Source organism: Oryzias melastigma, linkage group LG1 (genome assembly GCF_002922805.2).
Source record: "Oryzias melastigma strain HK-1 linkage group LG1, ASM292280v2, whole genome shotgun sequence".
Taxonomy (NCBI): domain Eukaryota; kingdom Metazoa; phylum Chordata; class Actinopteri; order Beloniformes; family Adrianichthyidae; genus Oryzias; species Oryzias melastigma.
The window spans coordinates 6,018,932-6,030,617 of NC_050512.1; the positions used below are offsets into that span (position 1 = coordinate 6,018,932).

The 11,686-nt window shown below is 35.7% G+C and overlaps 2 protein-coding genes across 3 annotated transcripts in view; both read left to right on the top strand.

The window, feature by feature from the left end:
* The window catches only part of esyt1b (extended synaptotagmin-like protein 1b), a 25,138-nt gene extending 18,166 nt beyond the window's left edge, over positions 1-6,972 (top strand). For both annotated transcript variants that reach the window (XM_024270226.2, XM_024270227.2), the window contains 13 exons: positions 722-889; positions 967-1,049; positions 1,323-1,371; positions 1,452-1,541; positions 1,616-1,711; positions 2,656-2,727; positions 2,799-2,885; positions 2,973-3,119; positions 3,196-3,332; positions 4,714-4,845; positions 4,920-5,016; positions 5,205-5,254; positions 6,404-6,972. In XM_024270226.2, the coding sequence (XP_024125994.1) occupies positions 722-889; positions 967-1,049; positions 1,323-1,371; positions 1,452-1,541; positions 1,616-1,711; positions 2,656-2,727; positions 2,799-2,885; positions 2,973-3,119; positions 3,196-3,332; positions 4,714-4,845; positions 4,920-5,016; positions 5,205-5,254; positions 6,404-6,431 (1,236 nt within the window). In that variant the 3' untranslated portion in view covers positions 6,432-6,972. The remainder of the gene's footprint in view (positions 1-721; positions 890-966; positions 1,050-1,322; positions 1,372-1,451; positions 1,542-1,615; positions 1,712-2,655; positions 2,728-2,798; positions 2,886-2,972; positions 3,120-3,195; positions 3,333-4,713; positions 4,846-4,919; positions 5,017-5,204; positions 5,255-6,403) is intronic.
* A 361-nt stretch (positions 6,973-7,333) lies between these two features.
* On the top strand, positions 7,334-11,604 carry LOC112145464 (E3 ubiquitin-protein ligase DTX3L-like). Its single transcript, XM_024270705.2, has 4 exons — positions 7,334-8,139; positions 8,958-9,958; positions 10,900-11,117; positions 11,221-11,604. The coding sequence occupies exons 2-4, from the start codon at positions 9,134-9,136 to the stop codon at positions 11,294-11,296; spliced, it is 1,119 nt and encodes a 372-aa protein (XP_024126473.2). The 5' UTR covers positions 7,334-8,139; positions 8,958-9,133; the 3' UTR covers positions 11,297-11,604.
* Positions 11,605-11,686: the final 82 nt, after the last annotated feature.

The window sequence follows — 11,686 nt, forward strand, 5'->3', positions numbered from 1 at the left end:
CTGATTCGCTGTGGCGACCCCTGAAGGGAAAAGCCGAAAGGAAAAGAAGATTGGCACATATCACCTGCATGTGTGCGCAGAGTTAGGGATTGGTCAAAGTACAGACACGCCCTCATTGCTGCAGTCATATCACTTTCCACTCAAAGATGAGACAAAAAGAGATGCTGCAATGAGTCCTCCCATCCTCGTGGAGCAGGTGAGCAGCAGAGCAGAGACCCGCACCGTGAACTAATGTGTCTTTTGCAAATGAAATAACTCTAAAGCCGGGTTTTGGTGTTAACAACAAGAGCCGGCTTCTTCCTAAGAGCTGTTTTACATAGTTTGGTAGACTTGCAGCAGTGCAGAACTGTGCACAAAAGGTAGACATAGAGAGAGAGAAAGGTGCAACTCATCATAATGTAATACCTAAAGTCAGCCAAAATGAACATGGAGCCATTTAATTGTTCTTCGTGTTTTTAAGAGTGGCTCAGTTTCAGATTTGATAAAGATTAATCGAACTTTTTAAAGGTAAATGAGAGACAATATAATATTGTTTACGAAAAGGTGTTTTCTGAGTGAAAAAAAGTAAAAGGACTGTTTTTAACACATTATTTCAATTAGAAATGATTACAAGTCTACCAAAAGAACCTAAACTGTTCACCAGAAGTAAGTTTTTAATGTCATTCAAATATTCAGAAGCTGTGATTCTGCTGCTAACCATCTTCCCGTCATTGTCCTGTAGGGGGTGCTGAGGATCCATCTGCTGGAGGCAAAGAATCTGATTGCAAAGGATAGCGTTCTGGGAAAGGGCAAAAGTGACCCCTATGTAAAAATCAATGTTGGGGGGGTTGTGTTTAAGAGTCATGTTATCAAAGAGAATTTAAACCCAACATGGAACGAAATGTATGAGGTGAGACACATACGGTAAAGAACTCGCCGCGCTCTGACATGTTTCTGCAGATATTTGCATCTGTTTGCATTCAACAGGTGGTTCTGAGTGGGAACGTTGACCAGGACATCAAGTTTGAAGCATTCGATAAGGATTTGAACTCTGATGACTTCCTGGGGAGGTGATTTCCTCTCTAGTTCATTATCTATAGCCAGAGAAGAAAACATTTCATGCAATGTTTGAGTTTTAGGGACAACTTTTCCATGATGAAATCTTCAAAAATAAAATGATACATTGAGAAATTCATTTTTTTTTACTTATTCAGCACAAAAAATACATTATTTTCATCAAATGTTAGGGAGTATTGTATCATATTTTTGGAGTTTATGCCTTTTGGAGCTTTGAAAGTGTTCATTTTTAAAACAAAAAGCTTAATCAATTCTCATGTTCACAGATTTAGTGTTCGGCTGAATGATGTCGTGAGCTCACAGTACACAGATCAGGTTAGTCAGTAGCTGATGTTGACTCCCAAACTCAGTTGGATTATCTGGTTTTAATGAGGCGTTCTCTAACTGTGTTGCAGTGGTTCACGCTGAAGGATGTGAAGTCTGGACAAGTTCATGTGATTCTGGAGTGGGTCCCTACAGGGTCAAGTCCTGTCAGACTGGACCAGGTCTGCCCTCCTACATGTTTATCACTGAATCTTTTATTTTGAAAGCTGACATTTTTTGTATTTGTTTGTTTTAGGTGATGCAGCTGGAGACGCTCCAGTCCTACCAGAATAAAGCGCTCCCGTCTGCAGCGCTACTCTTTGTTTACATCCAGGCAGCAAAGTCACTGCCTGTGAGTTTTCAGTTTCTCTACAGCAAAGCCGGACAAACTATACTATTTAAACTGAAATAAGTTATATTGATAATCTCTTTTGGTTCATTTATGGTGGGGCAAAAAAAGTATTTAGTCAACCACCAATTGTACAAGTTCTCACTTAAAAAGAGGGGAGAGGCCTGTAATTTTCATTATAGGTATACCTTAACTATGACAGAAAAAAATCAAGGAAATCGTCTGATTTTTATTGAATGTATTTGTAAATTATGGTGGAAAATAAGTATTTAATCAATAACAAAAGTTCAATGCAATTGTTTGTTTTATCCCTTTTGTTGTCAATGGCAGCAGTCAAACGTTTTCTGTAAGTCTTGACAAAGTTTTGACAAATTGCTGCTGCTATTTTGGTCCATTCCTCCCTGCAGATCTCCTGTAGAGCAGTAAGGTTTTAGGGCTGTCGCTGGGCAACATGAACTGTCTACTCCCTCCAAAGATTTTCTATGTGGTTGAGATCTGGAGACTGGCTAGGCCACTCCAGGACCTTGACATGTTTCTTATGAAGTCGTTCCTTTATTTTTTGAGTCAGACAGTGCTTTTTCTGATTGTTCCAACTCCATATAAACACGCGTTTTTTCCCTAATGGACATAAACCCATTGGTGCAATTGGCAGTAAAATGAGGGGAAAAAAGTCACTTTTGAAATAAAAATCCCAAAATGTTCAGTTTTAAAGTATATTCATATGTTAAAATAAATACATAATTTTCCCTCAAAATAATGCACATTTTAGTTCAGATTTTTTTCTCTTATGAGGTGGATTATCAAAACACTCCATGTATCTGCCTCTGGTCCAGTCCTTCTGAAGTCTTTGTGGCCCACAAGTCAAAATGTTTGCCCCTCCTGCTCTACAGTCTGTGTCACACTTAAAGATTTACATGATGAACTTGTGTTTCTCATTTACTTCACAGCTAAAGAAAAGTGGGAAAGAGCCCAGGGCTGGAGCCGAGCTCCTTCTGGGAGAAACTTCCCTCAAAACCAAAGTAAGGATGTTGTTTTCACTGTTGTCATGTTGTTTAAATATGTCATTAATGCTGTCATCGAATGCCCTCAGGTGTGTGACCGCAGTGCCAATCCTCAGTGGAACGAGTCTTTTCACTTTGTGCTTCGTGACCCAAAACGTCAGATTCTCATCGTGAAGGTAAGATCCTCGTCTTCAGAACCTAGATCTGTAGTTGCTCACTGCATGAGTTTGTGACCGATGTCCTCTTTTTTTCTCACGCTGCAGCTGTCCAGCGGTTGGGACGAACCAATGGGATCTTTGGTGGTTCCTGTCAGGGAGCTGCTCTCAGAACCAGAGCTGGTTCTGGACCGCTGGTTCCATCTGGATGGAGCCTCAGCTGACAGTCAGATCCTGCTGAGAGCTGAACTCAAGGTGGGAACAGAAAACAAACGAGAAGAAATGACGATAAACCCTGACACTCACTGATGGTTCTGTTGATACTTTGAAGATTCTGAACACTAAAATGTTGGATCTGATCGGTACGGAGGCTCTTCCGTGTGCTGCGACCGGCGCCGGACAGTTGAAGATGTCCGTTACGTACTCCTCCCAGGAGAATAAACTGGTGGTCACCGTACACGGCTGCAGGTCATTCAATCTCATTCTTGCAGAATAAAAATGGTTTCTTTCCTTAATGTTAGATTTGTTTAATTTGATGGGTAAATTTGTGTTTTTAGAAAAGAAATGCTCAAAAAATAAGTAATCAGGAGGATTTATGTCTACTAAAAAAGATGCAAACACATAAAAACTCTTATTTCATCAGTGTATTTTTACAGAAGTTAGTGAAATTTTTACGGTGCCCTTGAAGTTCAAATCACTGAACACAAAAACACAATTGAAAAGCAGAACAAATAATAGAAAAATATAAAAGTGTAAAATATTACATTTTTGATAATCAAAACAAAATTCTAGAAACAAAAACCTAATAAAAACATTTCGGAAAAAAAGTTATTTTCAGAAATCAAAATAAAATGTTAAAAAATAAAATGTTAATCCTAATCTTCTGACAGAAGATATTTCTATCTGCTTTCTTTCATCTTCAAAACTTTATCATCCAGTCAGTGCCATCACATAATAACTACCTTCCCTGGTTTCTTATAGTGTTTCATTTTTTCTGACGTTTCATTTTGATTTATGGAAATTACTTATGTTTTCTGAAATGCTTTTTTTAAGCTCTGGTGTCTGGTATTTTGTTGCGATTTCTGAAATGTAACATTGTTTTTTTATTGCTTGGCTTATTGTTGGTTTGCCTTTTTTATTATGATCTTTAATATATTTTTACGTTGAGTGATTTGTTGATTTGGACTTCAGGGACACCGTACATTTTTCAGGTTCCATCACCAAAACTCTTTTTGATTTCAAATAGTAAATTTCCAGCAGCATGACTTTTATTTTTTAAATAGTGTGGTTTAGTGTGTTTGCTGGTAATCTATTGCTTTCATGATGAAATTTAAGCTAAAATGTTGTGAAGTTTAGCCGTCCAGGCATCTCTTCACTTTCAAATATTCTGGAATGGAGAGATGTTCATTTTAGATCCTATCACTACAGGCCCTCCCAGCACTTCATTTATTCATCTATTTGTTTAGTTTTTAATATAATGAGTTCTAATGTGGACATAATCCTCTCGTTCTGTATATTATTGTGAAGATCTATTATTTATGAGCCTGAACTGTGCTGTTATCTTGAATTCAAAGAGGTCTCCAGTCTTTTTTACAATATAAAATATAAAAATTTAACAGCTGAGACCTTTAAGATGAAGACCCTGCAGTTATTTGTCGTTTTTTTTTATATAATTTTATTGCCTGGAATAAGAAGGAAAAATGAAATCACATGACTCTAAAACACCCAAGCCTGAGGAAAGGAGTTAGGGAAAAAAGTTGAAAAGTTCCTACCAAAAAAAAGATTTTTAGATTCTTAGACTTCCTTCATTTTTCTTCATTTTCTAAATATTTACCATTTCCACACACAGAGGTCTTTTGGCACAAAGTAAGGATGGAGTCGACAGCTACGTCTCTCTCATGCTGCTGCCAGATAAAAGCAAAACCACCAAGAGAAAGACCGCCGTGAAGAAAAAAGACCTCAACCCCGAGTACAATGAAAGGTAAAAACACCCTGTTTCTCTGCTCCACCGTCTCATCTATAAACTTTGTTGACATCTCTGCTTGTGTCTGTAAGGTTTGAGTTTGATCTGCCGGAGCAGGAGGTTCGGTTCAGGCGCCTCAGTGCATCAGTGAAAAACAACTCCTTCAGAGGCAAAGATGTTATTGGACAGGTGAGTCTGACGTGAATCTGTAGCAGAGAATCTGTCCTGCAAACAGACAACACATGGGTGAGTGGCAGAGGATGTTACCCCTCTTGCTATTTAAAAATCCCTTCACCAGTGAGAAAACTATTCTCTCCTTTTTATCATGTTGTATTTTATTCTTTTCTACCCATTGATATAACGGTTTTGTTCCTCAGGTTCAGGTTGAGTTGGCTCAGATGGACCTAAAGTCTGGAGTCGCACAATGGTAAGGTTAAATGAACTGTAAAGTTTAATTTCTAAAATGGGCTCAAAGTCCAACTTCAATCATTTTTTTAGCTCTTTCAAAATCGTTACTAGTGATTTTTAAACAATTTATGACATTTTTAGCTGGAATAAAAAAAACCTGCAACATTTTCTAAAGCACAGTTTTTGCAGAGCAACAATAGTTCATTAGAAATTTGCCTCTGACTTGTGAGCATCCCCACCCCCCTTCCCATCCCCGTTCCCATCCCATTTACACCCCCAATCTAACATTACTGGTGCAACAAAAATGGAGAGCATCATCAGAGCTATCAGCCATACAGTTTTGAGCCAGATTCCATCTCAGATGGATGCATCAGAATGGAGCGGAGCAGGGAGCCCAGTGTAGTTTCTACGTCACAAAGAAGTTCTTTTTAAAACAGCTTAATAAAGAATTCAGAGCTTAATTTTGTCATACATCATCAGAAAAATATGTTAAAAACACCAAAATCAACATTTGGATCAAAGCTGGTCTTTAAAAAAAAAGGAAATAAAAGTTGCAGCTTGGTTGTATAATTTTAAAGGTTAGAAAACTTTTTATTACACTTGGAAACAGATCTAAAAACTAAGGGATATATATTTTACTTATTAAAACATTTTATAAAATTTCTGACTGAAAACTTTCAGTTTCATATGTTTTCACACAATGTTCTTTAGTGTGTGCAGAGTAGGTCAAAATCTAATGTTTTAGCTGAAGTTCAACTGAAAATTTACAATATTAGATGTGATTTTGTGGTAACCAGTTCCCCCATATATAAAAACCCCTAGATTTGTGTTGGTAAAAGTGTTAGGGTCTATAAGCTAACAGTACTACGTGCAAACAGAAGCTTTTAGCAACAGAGAGGGTAAGGGGGGCGGAGTTGCTCCATACCAACAGTCCCGCCCACAACTCAGAGGCAAATTTTTAATGAACTATTGCCGCTCTGCAGAAACTGTGCCCTAGAAATTGGCAAATTTGTGCTCAAATCTGCATAATCATAATTAAAAGAACATGTTTAAAATAAATCAAAATATGACTGAAGTGGGACTTTAAGGGTAAGTTGTTTCTAAAGTGTGACATCAGTTATGTTCCTTTTTATTCGTTCCTCCATGAACATCTTTTTTCCGTGTCCAGGTTTCCTTTGAGTGATGAAGCTGAGTAGGCTTCCTGCCTGCTGATCTCGTCGCACAGCGCGACGATCATGTAATCTTCCCTCTGCTGCTGCTCTTCACAAATGCACCACCTTTGGCAGCTTATCTGCATCCACCCAGCTCACTGTTACTCACTGTTTACTGTATGTGTGCATATCCACGTACCAAAAAGGAAATGGGTAAATAGTCATGTTGGGAGTTAAACCGTTATGTTAAAAGAGGAACTAAAGAAGAAAAAAAACGAAGGCACTAAATGTTGTAAGAATAATTTACACTTGTTAATGACGTTTTTTTTCACATTTTTATATATTTGTTTTTTTTAATGTGTCATTGGTAAATATTGATGTCGTTTAAGTATTTCAGCCCTATTTTATAAAACCTCTGAAGTTTGAACAAGAATTCATTTTTAAAGTGCCTTGTTTTCAATCTTGTGTTTTTCACTTTATATTTGTTTCACATGTCAGCAAATCTCTGTAGTTGTGCCTTTGCAAAATCTGACTGAATACTGTTTGCTAAAAGCCAAATAACAATAAAAGGATTTTGAAAGTCTCACAAGTTCTTTGACTTTTCGTTCATTTTGCTAACCACAGCTGAAACAAATACCTGTAGGAATAGGCATTTAATTTAATTTGATTAATTCTTGTTTGTAAATGGAAAAACAACCTTTTTGTTTTGGTTTATTTCAGGTACAGGTTGAAAAGACTACATTACTTTAAAGGATAAAACTTCTTTAAAAGTGTATATGCATATATAAAAAGTTTATATACATATAAAACACTAAATATGTTGTAAGCAACTGCTAAAGGTAAAATATACCTTTCATTGTTATTTTTCTTTCAGCTAAAGTTAATAAAAGCAATACATTTTTATTTTATAAAATAACTATGAACTTAAAGTTTGTATCCAAAGTATGTATTGTTGAATAGTAAAGCAATAAAAAGGAATTCTGTCTTTACCTTAAATGAAATTAAATTTTTACTTTCTGTTGATTTAAGTACACACACATATATATTTATTTATAGCATAAATATGAATTGTCTGTTAAGGACCTGCAGCAACATATATTTAACTTTAGCTTTAACCCCTCATTTATGAATTATGATAATATGAGGTAGGATTTTTTTTAAATGTTACATTTTAATTTCCTTAGATACAAATATATATCTGTCTACCTAATATCAATGTAATTCAGATTTTGACTACATGACAGACAACGCCCTGTAAAATGGACTCCACAGAGATATCCTGAGGGGTGGGGCCTGTGTGGCTTTAGGCTTCAGGTGTGGCTTCTGGTAGGACAGTAGAAGCCCCCAGAAGTTAATTAAAAAAAAAACATGTTTTCAGTAACAGATCTGAAAAGCCTTTCTTACATTTTTTTTGTTTAACAAAAAATATTTTGATACGCAAAAAAAAAAGTTTTTTTCAGTGAAACAAAATGATTTAAAAAAAAATAAAATTAAATATTAGTTTTGAACTCTAAATCTCACTGTAAATTATGAATCGTCATGTTTTGGAGACATTCAGGCAACAAACCTGTAGCTGTGATTTTATTACTGGTTTAATATAGTGTCTTACTGATTTAGTTCCTTATGAGTTTGAACCTTGCCCTGATCAGATAACAGAAGATTTAAAAACCTGTGTGCACTAAAGTTTTACTTTCACAGAGGACCTTTCAGCATTTCAGTCTCTCTGTTGTTGGTTTCAGCCAAAGGAAAGACGGTAAGGGATCAACTGCTGGCCTTAAACATTTCTGCTGTAGTCAAACTTTCTGTTTATATATCTTCAAATTGTGCTATTTGCTACGTTTTAGACAAAAAAAAAGGGGGGGGGTGTATATATATATGTGTAGTTCTTGCAGAATCACAGTGTCCACATTTAATTAAAGTTTTATGGATTTTTTTTGTTTCTATTTTTGTCTTTTTTCTGTTTTTTACGTTTTTTTTTCCTAAAACGTAGCAAATAATTGTGTTAATATATATATATATATATATATGTAAAAGAAAGTACAATGAATATTTTAGTTTCCCCTAACATAAAATATTGATTAAGGTTAAAACCTGTTTCTGCTACTGTTGGGGAAAAAAACACTAATTTAAAATTATGTCTTGGTTTTGCCTAAAATCATCATTATTATTATTATTATTTTTTGTAAAAGAGAAAGAAACAGGTCTCCATAGGTTTGAGCTTTTAAATTGAGAAAACAGTTTGGTTTGGGGCATGAAAACATGTAAGAGTCATGTTTGGATGACGATGGTTTGCTGACAGATGAATTTATATTTTTCTTAAAACAAACAGAAGAGATTCATCTCCAAAAGCTGTGTCTTCATAATAATAAGCAAGAAGTTTATCCTTTCTTTTGTTTTTCTCCGTTTCTTTTCTATCCTGGATGTGTAACTTGTCAGCTGCGCATTTATGATCAAGTATAATTTAATTTAATGTAATTTCTATATAATCTGTTTCTCTGAGAGTTTGTAAATTTAAAAAAGTAATACAATTGTTCTAAGTAAAGTAACGAGTGTATATTTTTTATTTTCTAGGAAACTGTACAGATTTACAGCCCGCCACTGCATCAGGAAAAGTTTCCTTGATTTCCATACAAAGAAATCTTAGATTAATTTTGTATTCTCCAGTGAACACATTGTGTTATGAGAATATTCTGTTAAAATTGACTTCTACGCAGAGGATAGCCTCAATTAAGGCTTGACTAAAGAGCATGAATCCCGTAACCTCTGGAGTAATCTGTGTCGTCCCAGTGAATCCTTTCTGGTATGTGAATCAAGTATATAATGAGGAAATTAAAAGCATAGAAAAAAAATACAAAGTTCAAATGTCGGCACAAGTCAATGTGACATTTCAAGCTGATCAGGAAGGGGGGAGTCCACCTGATGCCTTGTCTGAGTTCTTAGAGCTAATAAAGAAGAGTTCAGCTGAATCCTGCGGTTCACACATCCCACTCAAGTTTGTTGATCCAGATCAGTGGAGCGATGCATTCAGGCTCCTCCAGAAATCTGAAAAAAGGCTTCTACTTACTCTGACACCTGAGGAAGTCACTGCATTTGGGCCGACCTGCAGTCAGGATGCAATCAGCGATGTAATAAATGGAATGCAGAAAGCAACAAGCCATCTTAAACAGTCTAAAATGAAAGCTGAGGCAACACCATCAAAGATTGACAAGAACCGGAAAGATCTGCTGGCGGCTCGAAGATCAAGACTAGGTGTGATGGCCAGCAAACAGAAAATCACCTCATCTTATGCAGCCAACTTCAGTGGAGGAAAAGAATTCTGTTCCATATGTTTGCTGCCATTGACTGAAAAGAAACGGCTGAAATGTCAACATGAGTTTTGTGAAGAATGCCTCCAAGATGCATTAAAGCTGACTGGGTCCATATGTCCTCTCTGCAACCACGTCTTTGATGTGTTAATTGGAGATCAGCCAGACGGAAACATGTCATGGACTAAAAGTTCAGATTCTCTCCCTGGATTCTCCGGCTGTGGACACATCATCATCACTTACAGCTTCCCCAGTGGAGTACAGATGGTAAATATTGGTTTGTTTAAAACACTCTTTCCAGATAAACACAAATGTTTTCTCAAACTTGAACTACAAATAAGATAGCTTCATTTTTTTACTAATAAAACTTGATTGTTTTTAAAAATATCTTCATGAATTTTGAAAGTAACCACTGTAAAACAAATACATTGTTCAGTCTGGAGGTATAGTTTTATATAAGACTCTGGGATTATCCTCTACATTCTTATTATCCTTTACATTTTTAAAACTTGAAAAGATCCACACCAATAAAATGGTGCTTTTGGTGTTTTAAAATGTTCTTTTGCCATTTTCCCCACCATACAGGAAATATATAAAGAAAATTAAGCTGCTGAAAATTTCTTTATTCAAATTGTTGCAAATCAGGAGCAGATGGAAAAATGCATTTGGAAAAAGCTTGTAGTATCTGTGACCTTGGTGCTTCAGTGAGCAGGCCATAAGCTCCCCGCTCTGCGGATAGATCCATATACTTCATTTTCTTCATCTGAGCTGGCATCTGGCTCATATTGTACAACTGGATACCTCCAATATTTCTCACCATTTTTGTTGCACAGGTTATGTTAAGTTGGGGTTGTAAAGGGCTGTAACCTAACAGGAGAACATATGATGGACAATGGGAAACATGGACGATCTTGCTCTGCTCCAACAACTGTATCCAGGACTCAGAGGCAATTTTTGTATGAACTCTTGCTCTGCAGAGACTATGTCCTAGAAAATGACACAGACTTTTTGATTTTGCCTGAAAATTGCATTATCATAGTTTAAAGTACACTAGGAACACTTAAAATGGACCAAAAGATGACTGGAATGGAGCTTTAAGAGATTAAAAATAATTTCATTTGTTTTTTAATCTGAGGTGACATCTTGATTTTGATTTATTAACTGTTTAATTCAAATGAGTACAAATCTGTCTTGTGTTCTTCTTGCAGGAAAGGCATCCTAACCCAGGAAAACCTTTTAATGGTACTTCCAGAACTGCATATCTGCCAGACAACAAAGAAGGCAATGCGGTTCTGAAACTGTTAAAGAAAGCTTTTGACCAGAGGTTGATTTTTACAGTTGGTAATTCAAAAGCAATTGGTCTAAAAAACCAGGTTGTTTGGAGTGATATTTCCCACAAGACTTCTCTGTCAGGAGGCGTACAAAAGTAGGTATTATCAATCGGATCTCTATGCTCTATGTCTATTAGTTTTTCATTTTTGTTTCTGAATAATTTATATTTAAACCCATGCCGTGTTTTGTTCCCACAGATTCGGATATCCTGATTTCAACTATTTGGAAAGAGTCAAGAAGGAGCTGAAGGCTAAAGGGATTGAGGAAAGCTGACACCACTGGAAACTATTTTGTGTTCGTAAAACTTTTTAAAGATTGTAAAAGTGTTGTAGAAACTAGGTAAATTTTAACTTTTGTGTAACTTTATGTGTCTGTAAAAGACTGCATTTCTTATAGTTGTCACTTATAAATGCATATCTGAATGCTAGGCATAAAAAGCTAAAAAAAAAAAAAAAAAAAAAAAGTACCTTGACTTTGTAAATGATTAGTTACTTATGTAATCTAGATGAGAAATTAAGAACTTTTTAGTTGCAACATGACAACCAATAAGTTATATTTTGCAATAAACTTTTTTTTATCTTTAATTTTTTTTCTTTTCTATTGTTTTAACATTAATTCATCCAAATCAACAGACCTGTGATCAGCTTGAGTCTTTTGTAGTAT

What these genes read in the sequence shown, in the direction of transcription:
- LOC112145464 (XM_024270705.2), top strand. Translation starts at nt 9,134, where the DNA reads ATGAATCCCGTAACCTCTGGAGTAATCTGTGTCGTCCCAGTGAATCCT. An exon ending in TCCCCAGTGGAGTACAGATG is followed by an intron (nt 9,959 to 10,899) that starts GTAAATATTGGT and finishes TTCTTCTTGCAG; the next exon opens with GAAAGGCATCCTAACCCAGG. An exon ending in CTGTCAGGAGGCGTACAAAA is followed by an intron (nt 11,118 to 11,220) that starts GTAGGTATTATC and finishes TTGTTCCCACAG; the next exon opens with ATTCGGATATCCTGATTTCA.